Source organism: Notolabrus celidotus, chromosome 15 (genome assembly GCF_009762535.1).
Source record: "Notolabrus celidotus isolate fNotCel1 chromosome 15, fNotCel1.pri, whole genome shotgun sequence".
Taxonomy (NCBI): domain Eukaryota; kingdom Metazoa; phylum Chordata; class Actinopteri; order Labriformes; family Labridae; genus Notolabrus; species Notolabrus celidotus.
In genome coordinates, this window is record NC_048286.1 from 7,224,119 (window position 1) to 7,243,998 (window position 19,880).

A 19,880-nucleotide genomic window follows, 5' to 3' on the forward strand; every position below is an offset into this window, starting at 1 on the left:
AACATGGACTCAACATGAGTAAGATTTAAACCTGTTGAGGAAGGGGAAAGAAGGTTGTATGGGAAAAGGTAAAATTGATAAATACATTGAAGGAAAATACTCAGAATATGTAAAAGTTTATATAGATGAATCTAAAACAATGAAGTTGGGGTAGCATTTATCATACCAGAGTTAAATATAATGTCAAATGAGAGGGTTAGTGATAAACTGGCAGTGTATACAGGGGAACTCCTAGCTATTCGGATTGCTGTAAACTTGGTAGAGGAGGTCAAGCCAATGATGGTTTTAATTTGTTCTGACTCCAGTGCACTTCAGAATATCCAGAGTTCAGGCAAGATGTAGTCCTTGAAATATTTCATAAAGCATCTAGAATCAAGAGAGTGGTGGAACATGTCCAGTTTTTATGGATTCCTTCACATATTGGAGTGGAGGGAAATTAATTAGCAGGTAAATTTGCAAAAATGGCAACAAAGAAAGCAGAAGTATGATTGTAAAGTACAGCAAAGCAGAAATAAAACAATATAATAAAGAAAGAGACCAAAAAGAATTGGCAGGATGAGTGGGTAATACGGGAAATAAAGGTAGGTTCTATTACAGCATTCAAATGAAAGAAGGAGAAGCGAGAAATACTTAAAGAAACAAAAAGGAGGAGGACATATTTTTTTAAGAATGAGACCAGAGAGGATGATTCTGAGACAATCAATTGAAAAAGATATTTGGATATCAGGTGAATTATATAGGGGAGTCCAGGGGATAAAGGAAAGAGGGCAGTGTTTATATTTTTAGCAAATACAGGACTTATTATGAGAGTGTGGCATGGTAAATCATCAAAAATGATCCACACTCCAGTCCAGAAGGTGGCGGTAATGCGCCAACAAAAAAGGAGAATAAGAAGAACTTTTATTTTGGCGATCCTGTACGGCGACGTCACTTCCGGTAAATTCGCGCTTCACTGTACTTTAGAATCCCAGCTGAAGAGGTAAGTGTCGATTACCTGTCCTTTATTTGTGTTAAAATGTGTTAAAACTGTAAACAAGTGGGTTTAACTTAACTTTGTTTAACGCATAGACATTTTGTTGATCTAAAACATGTTCGCTTTATTTGTTTTAAGCCCTTTTGATCGAGTACAGCACTTTGTTTATCTTTCAGGTGTGCATGTGGAAACCAGCTGTGTGAAGCTGCTGTGCTACCATAGTACATTATTTAAAGGTATGTGAAGTTATGTTTATGTTTCATGTAAAAGTTTAGCCATGGACACATTGTATTGCAAACACACGGGGTTCTGCTTTCAGCCTCACCTCACCACAAGTTTCACTGAAGATAAGACCATGAAAACTAGAAATGATTAAAAAGTCTTGACTATAAAAGAGTTGTAAAAAAGATCATCAGGCAAGAATGGGTCAACTGGTTTCCTTCAAACCCCAGAAACTGGTCTCCTTTGTTCCCAATCATTTACATGTTTAAGTGTGAAAAGAAGAGGTGTGGCAACATAATGCTAAACATGCCAATTTCCTAATTGTTCTCAAACATGTTGCATCAAGTTTAAAAAGGGCTTCAAGATTAGAAAAACAACTGCTTTTGTCACTATTTTCAATCAAAGACAGGCTTTACATTTTCAAACCATCATATTTGAATGGCTCTGCTTACATGTTCATCATTATGTTTCAAAATCGCACACGTTTTTATTTGTTGTGTTCATACAGTGTTCTGAATTCATCAACAATAGTTATTTATCCTGTTAGATGTGCAATCTTTATGTATCGTTGTATTGCATCCTCACTAATATATCAGAAATACTTTCTTTATCCTGGGGGGATATTCAGTCATTACAGTATGCTTTTATAAACAAGTCAAAATATTAATAGAAAGAAGGAATAAGATACGATATAAATTCAAATGAAATAATAATAAAGTACATAAAGAAGTGTTAAATATTTATTATCTATGTACAAAAGAGCTACACTTCAATACAGTGTGCATAAACTTTGAAAAGTTCAGTGTAGCTGTTGAAATGTCTAACTTGTTATAGTCGTAATTTTTACTGTTGTTTGTAAACTTCCCCGCCCTTTACATTTAGTATTCAAATCAGTTTGCCAGCTCTCTGTTAACACAGCCATAGTGTTTATTCATCACTGTTGAGACACTAGAAACAATAGTTTGTTAGCCCCGCCCTCTTCTTGCAGCTCAACTGACCATATATCTCCGTGCTCCCTCTCCTTCAGATCTACAGTTCGAGTTGAAGTGACTCTGAGCCAGTTGTCACTGAGAGGAGAAATGGATCAGAAAGGAGTTCAGCTGGACCAGGGCACCTTCTCTTGTCTGGTCTGCCTGGATCTACTGAAGCATCCAGTGACCGTCCCCTGTGGACACAGCTACTGCATGAACTGCATACACAGCCACTGGGACAAAGAGGTTGAGAACAGAGAATACAGCTGCCCACAGTGTAAGCAGACCTTTACACTGAGGCCTGTATTGGAGAAAAACAGCATGTTGGAAGCTTTAGTGGAGAAACTGAAGACGACTGGACCCCAAGCTGCTCCTGCGGATCAGTCCTATGCTGGACCTGAAGATGTCGCCTGTGATGTCTGCACTGGGAGAAAAAGGAAAGCCTGTAAGTCTTGTCTGCAGTGTCTGGTCTCCTACTGTGAGAAAGACATCAAGCCTCATTTTGAATCCCCCGTTTTTAAAAAACACAAGCTGATGGAGCCCTCCATGAGGCTCCAGGAGAGCATTTGTTCTGTTCATGATGAGGTAATGAAGCTGTTCTGCCGGACTGATCAGCAGTGTATCTGTTACCTCTGTGTTATGGATGAACACAAATCCCACGACACAGTCACAGCGGCAGCAGAAAGGACTGAGAGGCAGAAAGAACTGAAGACAAGTAGCCGAAATATTCAGCGGAGAATCCGATACAGAGAGAACGATGCGAAGCGGCTTCAACGGGAGGTGGACGCTACCAATGGCTCTGCTGATAAAGCAGTGGAGCACATTGAGAAGAGGTTCAACCACCTGATCCGTGTCATGGAGAAAAGGCGCTCCGAATTGAAGGAGCAGGTCAGATCCCAGCAGGAAACTGAAGTGAGTCGATTCAAAGAGCTTCAGGAGAAGGTGGAGCAGGAGATCACTGAGCTGAAGGGGAAAGATGCTGAGCTGCAGAAGCTGTCACTCACAGAGGATCACAACCAGTTTCTACTGGACTACCCCTCACTGTCAACGCTCAGTGAATCTACACAATCACCCAGCAGCGACAACAGTGACGCCTCTCCTCTGAAACACTTTGAGGACGTGACAGCGGCTGTGACAGAAGTCAGCTATAAAATACTTAACGTCTTGAGAGAGAAATGGACAGCGACTGATGTGGATGTTTCACTGTCATCAAAACCAGAGCCCACAACCAGATCTCAGTTCTTAAAGTATTCATGTGACCTCACACTGGATCCAAACACAGCACACACACAGCTGATCTTATCTGATGGGAACAAAAAAGTAAAATTAATGACACAACATCAGCCATATTCTTGTCACACAGACCGATTCCGTGATAGATGGCAGGTCCTGAGTAGAGAGACTCTGGCTGAACGTTGTTACTGGGAGGTGGAGTGTAAGGGGAAAGTTTTTGTGTCTATTGCATACAAGAGTATCAAGAGGAAAGGGAGCTCAGACGAATGTGTGTTTGGATGCAATGAGAAATCTTGGGCATTACATTGTTACAAAACCGGCTATGACTTTTGGTACAACAAAGTCAGCACTCCTGTCTCAGGTTGTTGGTCGCCCAGAATAGGAGTGTACCTGGATCAGAAAGCAGGTGTTCTGTCTTTCTACAGCGTCGCTGACACCATGAATCTCCTTCACAGAGTCCAGACCACATTCACCGAGCCTCTGCATGCTGGACTTTGGTTGTACTGGTCTTCTGGATCAAACGCTGAGTTTTGCAAACCAAAAAAGTGGTGATTTAAGGGACAATGGGTGTTTGGTGCTGAGAGCTGATTGTTCTCAGTTGTCGATCAAACTTGATGTAAACTGCTTTTAAGTATTCTCATTTGTTGTGTAAAGGTTTGAGTTTGTTGAAGTAACATTCCTACCTCTGTCTTTTTAGCCGTGGAGGATTAACTTTTGATGGTTTTTGTACACCTGAACTGCTTTTCTCTCAGCATGAAAAAATAACCTAGCTTCTGCTCTAAAAGCCATTTGATCATTCCATTGATTTATTTGTATACTGTAGTTCCTGTTCAACAGAGCATAACGAGATAAACCATCCATCTTTCCCATGTGCCCTGAATGCAGCATTGCTATAGCTGTAGTGAAAGGAGTGGATACGCTGATAATAATATGGAGGAGACTTAAGGCAGGAAACTTTTTTTTCTAAAGTCTGATGTTTTTTCTTGGAATTTGAGATCAAAGCATGGATTTAACGATCAAAGCAAGAATTCTGCAAGAATTATAAGATCAAAGCAAGAATTATACGATATTAAATACCAGAATTCTGAGATTGAAGCAAGCAGCCACAATCAAATCAAGAATTCTAAGATCAAAACAATAATTCTGAGATTAAAGTCAGAATTCTGAAATAAAAGAGAGAATTCTGAGATAAAAGCCAGAATTATAAAATCAAAGCAAGGCTTCTAGGATCAAAACCAGAATTCTGAGATTAAAGACAAATTTGAAGCAAACTTGAATATAAAAGTTTGTTTGGCAGCTTTATTTTGTTACTGTTTAAATTGATAGAAAATGTTGTTTTAATATAAACGAAACTATGTGAACAAGCGTGGTGACAACCTGTGCCAATTTACAATTCACAGTTTATTTCCAATCAGTCACCTGAAATTTAAAAGGCGAGTTCTCAGTGCAGATACGGATAATGGCCTGGAACATGTTGGCTATTAGGTTATTAAGTGAGGTCTTTGTATTGTGTGTGGATATGAGGGAACTGGTTCCCACTCCTAGTCATTCTAACACACCCAGGATTGTTTTAAATAAAAACATCTGAAACGTTCACTTGTTGCTCTTTGTGTGGGGATAATCAGTTCAGACTGCTCTATTGTTATAAAGATTGGGCCATTAATCTGCTGCTACAACCTTTTCACAGTGCAGGTGTGGGCAATGAACTCGATCAAGTGGGCTTAAAGTGAGTGCTCAAGGTCTTTGTTGTTTGGTATCAACATGGTGGAGAGGGACTGACGATCATGGCCCTGGTCATTCACCTTAATCTGTATCAGTTGTTTTGTCAACCACTCCAATAATTTAGGAGATGGAAGTGCAACTGGACTGATTCATGGCTTGATTCTTTACTAGCTGTGTTTTTATGGAGCATAATATTCTGATTATTGGTGGTTTAAAAGTCAAAGAAAAAAATGCTTACACAAATCCATCAGTAGGAATAAATAGACCCAAACAGTATGAGTGGGGTAGTCTAAACCTTTTCATAAACCAATCAAAATAACAATGGTCTCATATTATCTATGGTTCTGATTGTCTACCAGCGGTGTTCTGTTTGTGTCCCTTTTTTAAGCCTTTCGGATTGATTTTTCATTCACTATGCACACCAGTCTATCACTAGTCTGTGTCCAGTTGTAGAAAAGGAAGTACCTTCCTGCTGGATAAAACTAGTATTGTATAAAGTTCTTTGTTTGACTTTTGTATAAACGCTCAATCTTCCGTCGTCCAGATATAATTGTTTACATGGACCGGTAGAGGAGAGGGTTGCTGGGCTTAATAACATCTATTATGAACATGTCACACAGCTGTTCTTACTAAGTTTGTAGGTTCATGTAGACACCTAACCAGATGAAATCAAATCCCATGTATACACTAGAACTGATACCTTCATTTGTAGTGATTTTAATTGGAAAAAAGAAATGTTGTCCATGTAAACATGTCTACCAATAGTAGGCTCACTTGGTATCCAAGAAGCCCAGAAGGTTAACGAGGAGGTCGTATGTAAACGACCCCCTTCTGAATGCATTTGAAACTCTCCCCCGCCTTTGTCTGGTGATGGTCAGTTCAGGCTGCATGATTGTAAGTCTTGATGGGCCGTTCATCTGTTTCTATAACCTGTCCTCTCTGCCGGTGTTGACAATAGCTGTGGATGGGGAGGTTTAGGGTGGGTGCTCATTGTTGTAGGTGTAAATGAGATGACTGTCTAGGTTGTTGCTTAATCACAGGTAAATTGTATTTGTCTTCCATATCAAGTCAGTGAGATGGTTTTTTTCAGAATAAGACAGAATCACTTTGAACTGTTTCACAGCTGCAGGAAATCTGAATTAAATTAGGACACCACAGGAATCATGAAGTCTAATGATATAATGCAACAAATTTGTAGTCACAGATAAGACACATCAGCATCTTTTTTTTCTGAAGTGGACGTGAATCCTTGAAACTCTATAAAAATCTGAATTCATGAAAAAGATCACATCTTAAAAGGTGTATACAGTATATGTATATGAATGACCCTAACCTTTTAATCTTTCATGTGATAAAATAGTCTCTTCTGAGGTACATCTAAACAAAAAACAACAACTCAATCCAAAACATTCCCTCCAGCATGTTTGGCAGTGACACAGAATACTAACAAACAAGTCAGGGTTTGGACTTTTATGATTTAATTTATATCATGTAATTCTTAGAAAAAGAGGCAGAAATGTGAAAAAAAAAGAAAAGAAGGTATAGTATATATTATAATTATATAAAAAATAGGCTAAATAATATTTTGATAGCTGTTACCACTGCCATAAAATGAAATGAGATTAGTAAGCACTGCAGCGCACACACACACACACGCACACACACACACACAGGTAACATGTCACAGCTAGCCAAATCCAGAATATCAGGTAGGTTTAAGCGGGGCCACATTCACTCAGAGCATTCAAGTTCAAAAGTCTGAGAGTGAACCTCTTTCTGTCTCTATTTCTGAGACTAAGCTTCTCTAGAATGACTTTGTGATTCCCATTGTGTTCGTCCCAACGTCTTCTTCATACCAAATGTAGGGTTTAAATGATTTGCAAAACACCATATTCTGACTTAATTAACTTTCTACACAACATTTTGGAAATTGAGCTTATATATTTATTTCTTATAGTTTACAATTCACTTTGTTTTAGTCTTATTTTGAGTCTTAAGCTCACAAAGGTAGTTATTTAATGTGCAGAATCAGTCATGAATTGTTACTCCTATTCAGACATTAACATTGCCAGTAACATTTTTTATGCTACAATAGATGCACTTTACCAGCCATTACGAGTATGGGCCAGAAAGTATTGATCACAAACATTACAATGAATTGAAAGTTCAAACTTCAGAGAGCAGACCTCATGATGCTGGAGTGTGCACAGCCGGATAGTAACCCCGCCCTATTTGCCAGGTCCCCTTAGTGCACACCTACAGCGTCACTGGTCTCCTCCCCCTTGCTGATCTATAAATCCAAGACCCACGGGGCTATCTACATGATTGCAGTGCAGATCAGCCACCCACTGCAAAAAATATCACAACTTTTGAGACAGAGAAATCGAAACTTTCCTTTCAGAAAGGAGGATGGCACAGACTGAAGATGATCTTTCTTGTTCATTCTGTCTGGGACTACTGAACAAGCCAATGACTGTCCCCTGTGGTCACAGCTTCTGCATGACCTGCATTAAATCCCACTGGGACAAAGAGGATGTGAAGAGAGTCTACAGCTGCCCTCAGTGTTGGCAGACCTTCACCGAGAGGCCTGTCCTTGTGAAGAGCACCATGATGGCAGATTTGGTGGAGGAACTGAAGAAGACTGCTGGTGCTGATCACTGCTATGCTGGACCTGAAGATGTGGCCTGTGATGTCTGCACTGGGAGGAAACGCAAAGCTTGCAAGTCCTGTATGCAGTGTCTGGTCTCCTTCTGTGAGGCAGACATCAAGCCTCATTATGATTCACCTGCATTTAAGGAACACACGCTGGTGGAGCCCTCTAGGAGTCTCCAGGAGAGTGTCTGCTCCGTACATGATGAGGTGATTGAGATGTTCTGCTGCACTGATCAGCAGTCTATCTGTTACCTCTGTTCTGTGAGCGAGCATAAGGACCATGAAACGGTACCTATAGCAGAAAGGACTGAGGGGCAGAGAGAGCTTGAGGTGACTCGACTAAACATCCAGCAGAGGATCCAGGACACAGAGAGAGAGGTGAAGCTGCTTCAACAGGAGGTGGAGGCGATCAATGGCTCAGCTGATAAAGCAGTGGAGCACATTGGGAAGAAGTTCACTGAGCTGATCTGTCTCTTGAAAAAAAGGAGCTCTGATGCAAAGCGACAAGTTGAAAACCAGCAGAAACCTGAGGAGCAGCGCGCCAGTGAGCTTCAGAAGAAGCTGGACCAGGAGATCACTGACTTGTATGGGAAAAACAAGGAGCTAAAGAGGCTCTCTGATACCAAGGATCACACCACGTTTCTGGTCAATTATCCCACCTCTGTGTCAGGACTCAAGGAAGAAGACAAAGACTCATCAAGCTTCAGAATTGGTCCTCTGAGGTACTTGAAAGGAATGCATGCAGCTGTGTTAACAATGGGAGACAAGCTGCAGGGTGTCCTGAGAGAGGAATGGACAAATCTGTCAAGGACAGTGACTGAAGTGGATGTTTTACTGACACAACCAAAAATAGAACCAGAAACCAGAGCTGAATTCTTACAGTACTGGTGCGACATCACACTGGATCCTAACACTGCACACCAGAAACTGCTGTTATCTGATGGTGACAGGAAAGTCACAGCAACGAAGGAGAAACAGTTTGATCTCAGTCATCCGGACAGATTCACTGATGAAATGCAGGTCCTGAGCAGAGAGGGTCTGACTGGACGGTGTTACTTTGAGGTTGAATGTAAAAGCAGGGACATTTGCGTGGCTGTCTCCTACAAGAACATCAACAGGGACACCGAGAAACACTGTGAAAACACAATTAAATTTGGATACAATGAAAATTCATGGGCTCTAGACTGTGTACAAGAACAATACAGATCCTTCCACGAATGGCGTGGCACTGCTTTCATACGCCCTCCGTCTCCCAGAGTGGGAGTGTACCTGGATCACGGAGCAGGTATCCTCTCCTTCTACAGTGTCTCTGAAACGATGACTCTCCTCCACAGAGTCATGGCCACATTCAGTCAGCCTCTACATGCTGGACTAAGACTTTACCGGGCTGCTGGAGACACTGCAGAGTTCTGTAAGCTGAAATAGAACAAACAGTAAAAGGAGATTACAAATGAAGGCAGCTGTGACATACAGTGTTTGTTGTTTCTTCTCAGTTAAACTAACAATTCTTGTTATGATCATCTGGTATACTGTTACTGTTATTTAAGTAATGTGTAAAGAATCAAAGCACCATATGTTCTCCAGGTTTAAGAGATCAGCGGTTTGATAATCAGATCAAATGCTTTTCTCTGTAGCACTGTTTAAAAAGGATTGTCATAGTGTGGTTTAATGAGAATAAAAACAATATACAACATTGTTTTTCCATTTCTGTGCATTGGATCATGTTGGGTTCATGTAAGAGATTGTTGCTGATGGGTTGTGTATGTAAACCAGACGTTTCCTTCACAAATAAAGTAATTTTTTAAAAGAACACTTTCCCTTTTCCACGTTTCTTCCTGAGCTACCACACATAATTATAAACTGCTTAAGAAAATGAACAGAACAGCAGGTAAAGTATGTAGACTTTAAGAGTGCCCCATAGTGTCTTGGTGCAGTGCCCTGCAAGCAGCATCCTCACATTTAATTAAATTGTTAAAAGTGAGATTTACTACAATATGAAATGATTCACACTGTTAAAGTAGAGTGTTCCCTTATTGTACAGATTTGTATCAACAAGCAAGTTGCTGTTAAAAAGATGATATGTGGACCAACAAAATATGAACAGCAACTGAATGTGATCTCACAATTCCGGCTCTGATCTCAGAATTCCAGCTTCAATCTAAGAATGCTGGCTTTGATTTAAGAATCTCAGCTTTTATGTAAGCATTCAGAGATATAAACATGAGTGCTTGAAAAGAAATCAGTGACCTTGTTAACTTAATCTGTTTAACTGCAAAGTTGTATTCAACCACCCTTCATTTTCAAGTAAATCCAAGGTAGCAGGCTAGAAAATATAATGAATACAGTATCTAGTCATACATTCACAACAGTACCAAGAATGTTATCCAGCTACCTGGTTTTCTTTGAGGACTTTTAATTTTTTTAAACTAAGTAAAATGTTGTTGTTGTTGTGTTACTTCTGTCAGTTTGTCTACTTGATTTCTAAAAAGCCACTATAGTACATTTTTAAACATATGGGGAAAAAACTCTTCTGCCACATTTTATTGTAGTTGTTGAAGATGTTGTTGAAGGATGTTTATATGTCACGTTTGGCTGCAATAAAGCAACTCAGAAATGTACTGCTTCTATATTTACTTCAGCATATTAGCCACAGTGTAGAGAAGACCACAATAGACACAGATATGTAACACAGCTAAGTTAATCACTTGTGTTGATTACCAGTTTTCATATTTGTTACAAAACATCCAGCGTCGGTCAGCTGACAACTTTAGTAATGACAGAGTTTTATGTCTGAGTATAGTCACCATGCAGAATTGGTATGGTGTTTTATTTGAATGGTAAACAATGTTTTCAGCTGGTTTTCTTAGGAGCTACCTTTTTTACTTTTAACTTGCAGGGTAGTCTGTAAATGTTGCTTCAAACTGTGTGAGGATGGCTCTGGAGGCAGATAGCACGAGAAGCATTAGCATAGGTGGAGGGGGTGATGTGGTGCTCTGCTTCCTTTTTTCAAACTCAAGTCTTTAAATGTCTGTCTTCTTATGGTCACCCTCAAGTCTTTTGTCCCAGACAGTTTGGTAATCACCCAGCCATCCTCAGCTCGTTGTGGATCATCTAAAACAGGTGTGGCCCATCATCTTTACAGCACTCACAGATGAGTCTAATAGGCCGAAAAGTGTGCTGACTAATGAATGAATGGTTGGCTGTTACCAACCTTTTGTTGCTTGAGACAGAACAATTTAAATACTGATGGTAATGGTGTTGGGACTTGTGCTTCTTTATTTCAGGACTTTCTCCCTCAAATTTTCAGATGCAAAACTTCTCAAAAATACATTCTCAGAACTTGATGTGATACGTGTTGAATGTTGTTGACATAAAATGAATAAAACTACAACAACGCCATATCATTTTACTCCAAACCAAATATTGATGGTTTATGTACTCATTACTCTAACTCATCTTGTTAGTCCCCAAACTTCTTTGTTTGAGATTTCAAGAATAAGGTCTAAATTTACTTATCTTTATTATTAACTGTATTCATGTCAAATTCCAACTAAATTCTTGTAAAATGGAGTTAATTTTGTGAGAATTCCCTTGTAAATAGACAAGATTAAAGGTGTAAACTTATGTGAAAGTTACATTCACAAAAATAGAGTTGTAAAAGACCAATAATGAAAAATTAAGTTGTTAATTTAAAAGAATAAAGTCATTTCTTATTCAAAAGTCTACAAAAATAAAGTTAATAATTTGGGATAATATGTTTGTATATTTGCAAATATATTCTAATAAATGTATCAAACAATTTACGAGAATAAATGTGTTAATTCATGACTTTTTTAGAGAATAATGTGGTAATTTTACAAGAATAAAGTTGTAATTTGTGAAGAAATAGTTTTTCAGCATATGGTTAATCTTTATGGAGGCAGATATAACACATTTTTTGGTATTACTTGGGCAGCCAGCTACATTACCCAGCATGAGGAACGTGGATCATCTTGTGAAGTTAGACTGAACAGCTGAGGACACACACAGGTTGCTTAAGGGTGCACATTCTTCTTCTTAGCCTTCACCAGAGAGAGAATCTACACGAGACCGAGTATTCTGTTATTTTTGAAAACTTTACTTAAGTTGTTCTTTGCAAGATTATCCACTTCCCTTATTTCAGGTCAGGTGAGCTGCTCTTCTGATCTTCACTATCAAGATAAAATATAGGTTTTACAAATTTAAAATGATTCTCTTTTTTTTCTCATGTGTTCATTTCTATGATCTCGTAAATTCATGACTTAAATCCTGAGTCCTTGTTTTTACTGGACTCATGTAAACTGATGTCATATAAATGTAATACTTCGATTTTGTTCATCTTGAATGCGTGGTGAGAAACCCAACAAAACTGTGATTGCTCTTTGAGAGTGAACTCCTCCTCTTGGAAAGCATCATACACTGATAACCCTCCCCCCTTGATACCTTCTCTTTGTGCACTCTTGTCCTGTACTTGTTCCCTCCCCCTCATTGATAAAAGCGTGTTGAAACAGGAGAGAAGGTCACTTCACACAGCAGGGGTTCAGGAGCACTGAACTGAACACGCTGAAGGAGAAAGTTTGGGCTGACCAAAGAGTGTGATCCTTTGCAGAGACAACTCTTTTCATCGGTGGACAAGAGGTGCAATGGGACAGGATGGAGTCCAGCCGGGCACTGAATCCCTCTCCTGTTTGATTTGTTTGAACCTACCACAAGTACCTGTTACAATCCCCTGTGGACACAGCTACTGCATCAGCTGCATCAACACCCACTGGGACAAAGTGAGAAAAAAGAAGAAATACAGGTGCCCTCATTGTGACAAGTCCTTCACACCGAGGCCTGTCCTGCTGAAAGACACAGCGTTAGCAGTCTCAGTGGAAGAACAGAAGAAGACTGGTTTCAAAGCTTCTCCCTGCTCATTTGGTCTTGAGGATGTGGCCTGTGATGTCTGCACCGGGAGAAAACAGAAAGCCTCCAAGTCCTGTCTGCAGTGTCTGGTCTCCTACTGTGAGAAACACCTCCGGCCCCATTCCCATTCTTCTGCATTCAAGAGACACACGCTGGTGGAGCCCTCCAAGAACCTCCACGACTATGTCTGCTCTCAACACAGCAAGGTGATGAAGCTGTTCTGCCGCACTGACCAGCGGTGTATCTGTTACTGCTGCCACATGGAGGATCATAAAGGCCACGATGTTGTACCAGCTGCAGCAGCAAGGACTGAGAAGCAGAACGAGCTTGTGATAAGTCGACAATGCCTCCAGCAGACAACCCATGCCAGAGTGAGAGATGTGATACATCTTCAATGGGAGGTGGAGGCTATCAGACCCTCAGTTGTTAAAGCAGTGGAGCACAGTGAGAAGATGTTCGCTGGACTGATCCATCTCGTGGAGAATACGAGCTCTGATGTGATGCAGCAGGTCAGATCTCAGCAGGAAACTGAAGTGGGTCGAGTCAAACAGCTTCAGGATAAGCCGGAGCATGAGATCACTGAGCTGAAGAGGAGAGACGCTGAGCTGCAGACGCTGTCACACACAAAGGGCCACGACCGTTTTTGTCTCAACCATCCATCACTATCACGACTCAGTGTACCTACAGACTCACTCGGCATCCAAACCCGTCCACTTAGGTACTTTGAGGATGTGGAGACAGCTGTTTCAGAAGAGAGAGACAAACTTGAAGATATCCTGAGGGAAAAATTGACACTGTCTCCCCCAGGCACCACAATCAGAGCTGTGTTATTGCAGTACTGGTGTGACATCACTCTGGATCCAAACACAGCGTCTGACACACTGTTACTGTCCGAGCAGAACAGAAGGGCCACAGCAGTGTGTGATCAACAGCCTTATCCTTTCCACCCTGAGAGATTCACTTACTGGAATCAAGTCCTGGGTAAAGAGACTTTGACTGGACGTCATTACTGGGAAGTGGAGGTGAAAGGGACGTTTGCTCAAGTAGGCGTCACATACAAGGACATCAAAAGGGACAACAGCAGATTCTGCAGAAACCAAATTAGACTTGGATATAATGTAAACTCCTGGTCTTTCGACATCAGCCAATCAGGTTATACCTTCAAGCATGACCAGGCCGAAAGCAAAGTCACAGACCCTCTGACTCCAAGAATAGGAGTGTACCTGGATCACAGTGCAGGTGTTTTGTCCTTCTTCAGGGTCGCTAAAACCATGACTCTCCTCCACAGAGTCCAGACCACGTTCACTCAGCCTCTCTATGCTGGACTGGGAATGTATTTTCCACCAACCACTGCTAAGTTCTGTGAGCTCGCCTGCTGAGAAAACAATGTGATGCAAAAAGCATAAGATTTTCTGTGCTGCCATTTTTTCTATTTTGTAATATGTTGATATGATGTTAGTTTTTTCATTGCAACAACCTGAAGACTGAAAGCACCAGGTCTTCTCCTGGGGTGTCTCTTATGTTCAGTTTGAAGAATTCTCTGGTTTAATCCACATTCAAATTGACATTTTTCCCCAGTTTTGTTCCAAGTATAACTTTTATCTGAAAATATACTTGGTTGACAGGATTTGTAAATAAAACAGGTTTTTTTTTCTATCAATAAAGTAACTTTTTCTAACATGAGCTTGAAACTGTCTGTTTCTAATTTTCCTAATCTGTTACACCACACAAATACCAAACCAATGCTTCCAAATACCTAAACAAATACAACAAGTCACCATAAAACCACAATTACAGTAATCAAAGATATTGTTTATTGTATAGAGTTTAGATTCTGCACATAACATCATCAAATAAGAGCCATTAATCGTCTTACTGCTGATGGAATTGGGACACACAATATCACGTTACAACATACACTACCCTTCAAAGGTTTGGTAACACCTTCTCATTTAAGGCTCTGTATTTATTTTAATTATTTTACACACTGTAGATTAATACTGAAGACATCAAAACTATGAAAGAACGTGTATGGAATTATTTAATTAACAAAAAAGCAGAAACAAAGCAGAATATGTTTTAAATTTTAGCTCCTCTAAGGCAGCCCGCTTTTGCCTTGATGACAGCTTTGCACACTCTTATTCTCTCAGTCTGCTTCATGAAGTGGTCTCCTGGAATGGTTTCTATTTAACATGAACCTTGTCAAGAGTTCATTTGTAGAATGACTTGCCTTCATAATGTGTTTGAGACCATCTGTTGTGTTGTTCAGAGGTAGGGTTAGTACACAATGGATAGCCCTACTTGACTACTGTTGTAATCCAGATTACGGCTAAACCAGATTATTCCATAGTTTTGATGTCTTCAGTATTAATCTACAATGTGGAAAATAATTAAAAAACATTGAATGAGAAGGTGTGTCCAATCTTTTGACTGCTTTTGTAGGTAGTGTTGGCTATTAGGGTATTAAGTGAGGTCTTTGTATTGTGTGTGGATATGAGGGAACTGGTTCCCACTCCTAGTCATTCTAACACACCCAGGATTGTTTTAAATAAAAACATCTGAAACGTTCACTTGTTGCTCTTTGTGTGGGGACAACCAGTTCAGACTGCTCTATTGTTATGAAGATTGGGCCATTAATCTGCTGCTACAACCTTTTCACAGTGCAGGTGTGGGCAATGAACTCGATCAAGTGGGCTTAAAGTGAGAGCTCAAGGTCTTTGTTGTTTGGTATCGACATGGTGGAAAGGGACTGACGATCATGGCCCTGGTCGTTCACCTTAATCTGTATCAGTTGTTTTGTCAACCACCCCAATAATTTAGGAGATGGAAGTGCAACTGGACTGATTCATGGCTTGATTCTTTACTAGCTGTGTTTTTATGGAGCATAATATTCTGATTATTGGTGGTTCAAAAGTCAAAGAAAAAAAATGCTCATACAAATCCATCAGTAGGAATAAATAGACCCAAACAGTATGAGTGGGGTAGTCTAAACCTTTTCATAAACCAATCAAAATAGACTCACGGCTGAGATCTGTAAGCTAACTTAGAAGTTATTTAAAGGACTTCATCTCTGTTTCCTGGTTTGTTGCTGAGGCCATGTTTGTTGTTGCATTTCCTGCTCGGTCAACCTTTGTGGGTTGCACAATGACATTATCTCATGTGTTGAAGTACGAGTTACTGAAAGTAGCACCCCTCGCTGTGTCTTGCTTTTATTTAAACATTTGTAGAAATGCATTTGTTATAGCACACCAAACACTTAGCACGTCTTCTTTTGTTCCTAATGCAACTATTCTCAATCTTTACATGAAGACACTAAAGAGACATTTAACAGACTGGCAGTTTTTGACGTGTGAACACACTGAAATTTGATTTCAAAAATAAAGAAAATGTCATCAAAGTCTTTCTTGTCTCCATGATATCGTAGCTGGCTGTTGAAGAAATGAATACTGTAACGTCCGTCCTGGACGCTGTAGAAAATCACGAGCCGATTCGTAGTAACTCCTCTTAATTCCCGGTCACTGTCAGCCGTGACCACGCCAGTTACAACAGTTACAACAGCAACAAAACATCCACCCGTTCAACCATGAAAAAACTCTCCTTTTTCTCCCTTCCGCTCGCACACACACTCTCTTAACTCCGCCCCTCCTGATGCCTTCACTAACTTCACACTGTAGGAATTCACAGCATCTACACTGAACACAACACTAACAGTAGAGCTGTTACATTGTCCCTCCCTTACTGAATCCCTCGCCCAGAGGGTTCACAAACAAAGTCTCTGAAGTGGCCTGGGGCCTTTTTCTGTCTCTGGGGCCGTGTCGGCAGCCTTGCAGTATCCTGCTGTCGCACAGAGGGTGAGTCCAGGGGTGATGCTGTTTCGCTTCTCTGGGGGGGTGTTGGGGGCCTGGGGCGCTGAAGCGGGCGCGCAGCTCCTCTGTATGGGGCCAACCTGTCTCTGTGAAGGGCCACTCGTCTCCCCCTAGGGGGCAGCTGGACCCTATACACTACCTCCCCCAACCTCTCTAACACCTCACAGGGCCCCACCCAGTGGCAGTCTAACTTAGGGCACCGTCCTTTTTTCCTTTTCGGGCTGTACACCCACACCAAGTCACCGGCCCTGAAATCTCTCCCTCTGGCCCTTAGGTCATAGTTCCGTTTTTGTCTTATCCCTGCTTTTCCTAGCTGGTCGCGGGCAAAGTCGTGAGCTGACTCCATCCTGTCCTGGAGCCTCCTGGCGTATTCCGGCCCCGGCGGAACCGCTGGTGTGTCTGGGGGATTTCCAAAAACCATCTCTGCTGGGGCCCGCAGCTCCCGTCCCAGCATGAGCAGGGCGGGTGTGCATGAAGTGGAATCTTGCACAGCAGACCTGTAGGCCAGCAAGACGAGGGGGAGGTGCATGTCCCAATCACGCTGGTGGTCTGCGGTGAGGATGGCCAGTTGCTTCGCCAGGGTCCTGTTAAACCGCTCGACGAGTCCGTCACTCTGAGGGTGCAGGGGTGTGGTCCGTGTCTTATCCATTCCCAGGCGCTCGCACATGGCAGAGAAAACAGCTGACTCGAAGTTCCTCCCCTGGTCGCTGTGAATAGTCTCAGCTGACCCGAATCTGGCAAACATGCCCTCCACCAGAGCGTCAGCAACAGTCTCTGCCCCCTGGTCTGGTATGGCGTACGCCTCCGGCCACTTTGTGAAGTAATCCATGGCAACCAGAACATAACGGTTCCCCTTGTCTGTGTGTGGAAATGGACCCAGTATGTCTACGGCTACTCTCTCCATCGGGGCTCCCACCGCTAGCTGCTGAAGCTGGGCGCGGGATTGGTCAGGGGGGCCTTTATGCGCTGTGCAAAGGTCACAGCGGCGGCAAAAGTCCTCCACGTCCCGCCTGAGCTGGCCCCAGTAAAAACTCTGCTGTAGCCGGCGAAGGGTTTTTGAGACTCCAAAATGCCCTGCCCCAGCTGTGCCATGGCAGGCCTTTAGCACAGCCTCTCTTAGGGCCCTGGGGACTACCACCTACCACCTCTCCTCCCCTGTAGCTGGCACCTTCCAGGCTCTCTGAAGCACCCCGTCTTTAAGTCGGAGAGCTGCAAACTTCTCAAGGAGTCCCTTAGTGGCAGGTGAGCACCTGGCAACCTCATTCCGCAGGGGTCGCTGTCCGGACTCCACCCACTGCAGCACTGGTTGGAGGTCGGTATCCTGCTCCTGTTGCACTCTCCATTCTGCTGGGCCGATGATCTGCGCTGCTCTGCAGGCCGGTCTGTCTTCACTGTGCATGGCGTCGCGCTCCTCCTCGGTGCGGAGTTCCACCTCCCGGGTCTCCCTCTTTTCGCAGTACCGGCAGCCATCAGGAGCACAGGGGCGCCGGGACATAGCGTCAGCGTTGGTGTGGCGAGCTCCAGCCCTGTACTCCACTAGGAAGTTGTATGGTGCCAGCTCCTCCAGCTCAGGTGAGTCAGGCCCACTTCCTCTTCTGTCAGAGCAAAAATGTCCTGAAACTCCAACAACACCTGCCATAGCTCCTCCTGCTGAACGGCATCCAAGCTGTGGCAGCTGCGTTTCCACACCTCCCTCACCACTGTCATCCTGTCCTCTTCACCTGCTGTAGGACACTGGACCTTGGAAGGAGGCTGTGTGACCGTCAGGTAATGGGGCACGGGGGGCTGGGGTGTAGGGGGGTTGAGTCGGGGTAGGAGCTGTGTCTCGTGTTGTTCCTCCGCTGCTCTCACGCTCGGCTGGTGCAGTCCGTAGGGCTAATTGGGGCTTACCATTTCAACTGTGGGGCCCCCAGGAAAAGCCAATGTGTTCTCCCCCAGGTCTAACACACACCGTGAGGCCCGAAGAAAGTCCAGACCCAATATGCAGGGGTCCTGCACTGCTGCAACCCATACCTTAAAGTTCACAGACAGCCCCCCCAGTCGTATTGTCACCACTCCCCTCCCAATCATGGGGGCTAGTTCCCCAGTTACTGTTCGTAGCTTCACCCTAGTGGGCTCTAAAAGTGTCCCTGCCGGCACCACATCGGGTCTCACTAGCGTTGCGGTGGAGCCAGTATCAACAAGGGCTGTTTGTGGAGCACCCGCCAGGGTGATGGGGACATGGCAAAAGTTCCCTGCATGGGTCCAGCCCACCACCCTAGCAGATTCTGTGCCATCGTCTGCTTCTGGGGGGAGTGGAGCCCCGCCCCCTGGCTGTTCAGTGGGGCTCCGTCTGCCGGAAAAAAGGCAGGTAAGGACGCAGAGAAAGGAGCCTGCGTCGTCCCTTCTACGCAGGCCCCGAGGCGTTTCCCGGAACACCAGCATGCTTTGGGCACCGCCTGCTGATGTGACCCTGCTGACCACATGTCCACTGGGGGCTGTTGTGTGTCGATTGCAGCGACACCGCTCTGATCAGTTCAGTCAATTCAGCAGCCCAGGCTGCTTTCTCCTGGCCCGGGTTATCATGCACCACAGCCCTTGCAACCGGCTCATGGAAGCTCTCAGCAGCGGCTCCCACAGCCTCCCTCTCCACTGCCAGCTCCAGGGCCTCCTGCAGACTGATTGGATGGGCAAGCTGTGTCTGTACACGCAGCTCCCTGGGGAATAAGGCTCGTATAAACTGGTCTCTGGCTAGTTCATTCTGCACAACAGTGGGCATGTGGGCATAAGCTTTCCTCACCAAAGTCTCAATGTCATTAGCCAGCACACGGAGAGGCTCCCCTGGCTGCCTCTGCCTGTTTGTCAGCTCTGCACGTAGGACACCAGGCTGGTTACACTGTCCGAACCGCCGCTGGAGAGCTCCAGCCAAAGCCCCATAATCCTTTCTTTCAGCCGGGCTCAGCTGCAGCAAGCATGACTAGGCGTCATCGGTAAGGCACATGGCTAACTGGAGAGCTTTAGTGCCTTCTGACCAGGTGGCAGCCTGAGCTAGCAGTTCAAATTGGGCATGAAAGGCCTCCCAGTCCACCTTACCGGAGTACTTCGGGGTCTTGACCTGTGACCGATCACACATGGCGACGCCATCTTTGTTTGTGTCCAGACCCGCGACGCTTCTGGCCGCTGCACCTGCGCTTGATGGGCTGAAACCGGCGTCCACCGCTAGCCTCCTGGCTGTCTGTCTCAAGCGGCTCATGTGCCCTGCAGCACGGTCAAAGTCCATCACATCCGCCGGCATGTAAGACTGTCCATCGTCCATTACCTCCTCCTTGACTTTCGGAC

The 19,880-nt window shown here is 43.5% G+C and overlaps 3 protein-coding genes across 5 annotated transcripts; all 3 read left to right on the forward strand.

The window, feature by feature from the left end:
* The first annotated feature begins 907 nt into the window (after nucleotides 1-907).
* LOC117827266 (tripartite motif-containing protein 16-like) lies at nucleotides 908-15,264 on the forward strand. 3 transcript variants are annotated; one of them, XR_004634177.1, is made up of 4 exons: nucleotides 908-979; nucleotides 1,150-1,209; nucleotides 2,223-4,897; nucleotides 15,169-15,264. XR_004634177.1 is itself a non-coding variant. In XM_034703798.1 (3 exons), exon 3 carries the CDS (start codon nucleotides 2,275-2,277, stop codon nucleotides 3,949-3,951), a length of 1,677 nt encoding a protein of 558 aa, XP_034559689.1. In that variant the 5' UTR covers nucleotides 908-979; nucleotides 1,150-1,209; nucleotides 2,223-2,274; the 3' UTR covers nucleotides 3,952-4,995. The 3 variants fall into 3 exon arrangements, 2 of the variants coding, with proteins under 2 accessions (XP_034559689.1, XP_034559690.1); XM_034703798.1 differs by lacking the exon at nucleotides 15,169-15,264 and having other exon boundaries at nucleotides 2,223-4,995; XM_034703799.1 differs by lacking the exons at nucleotides 908-979; nucleotides 15,169-15,264 and adding an exon at nucleotides 995-1,036 and having other exon boundaries at nucleotides 2,223-4,995.
* LOC117826635 (tripartite motif-containing protein 16-like) lies at nucleotides 7,591-9,198 on the forward strand. The gene has a single exon (XM_034702836.1). The coding sequence runs from the start codon at nucleotides 7,591-7,593 to the stop codon at nucleotides 9,196-9,198; it is 1,608 nt and encodes a 535-aa protein (XP_034558727.1).
* LOC117826636 (tripartite motif-containing protein 16-like) lies at nucleotides 12,435-14,075 on the forward strand. Its single transcript, XM_034702838.1, has one exon. It carries the CDS (start codon nucleotides 12,435-12,437, stop codon nucleotides 14,073-14,075), a length of 1,641 nt encoding a protein of 546 aa, XP_034558729.1.
* Nucleotides 15,265-19,880: the final 4,616 nt, after the last annotated feature.

Excerpts from the sequence above, each read along its gene's own strand:
- LOC117827266 (XM_034703798.1), top strand. The coding sequence starts at position 2,275 with ATGGATCAGAAAGGAGTTCAGCTGGACCAGGGCACCTTCTCTTGTCTG.
- LOC117826636 (XM_034702838.1), top strand. The coding sequence starts at position 12,435 with ATGGGACAGGATGGAGTCCAGCCGGGCACTGAATCCCTCTCCTGTTTG.
- LOC117826635 (XM_034702836.1), top strand. The coding sequence starts at position 7,591 with ATGACTGTCCCCTGTGGTCACAGCTTCTGCATGACCTGCATTAAATCC.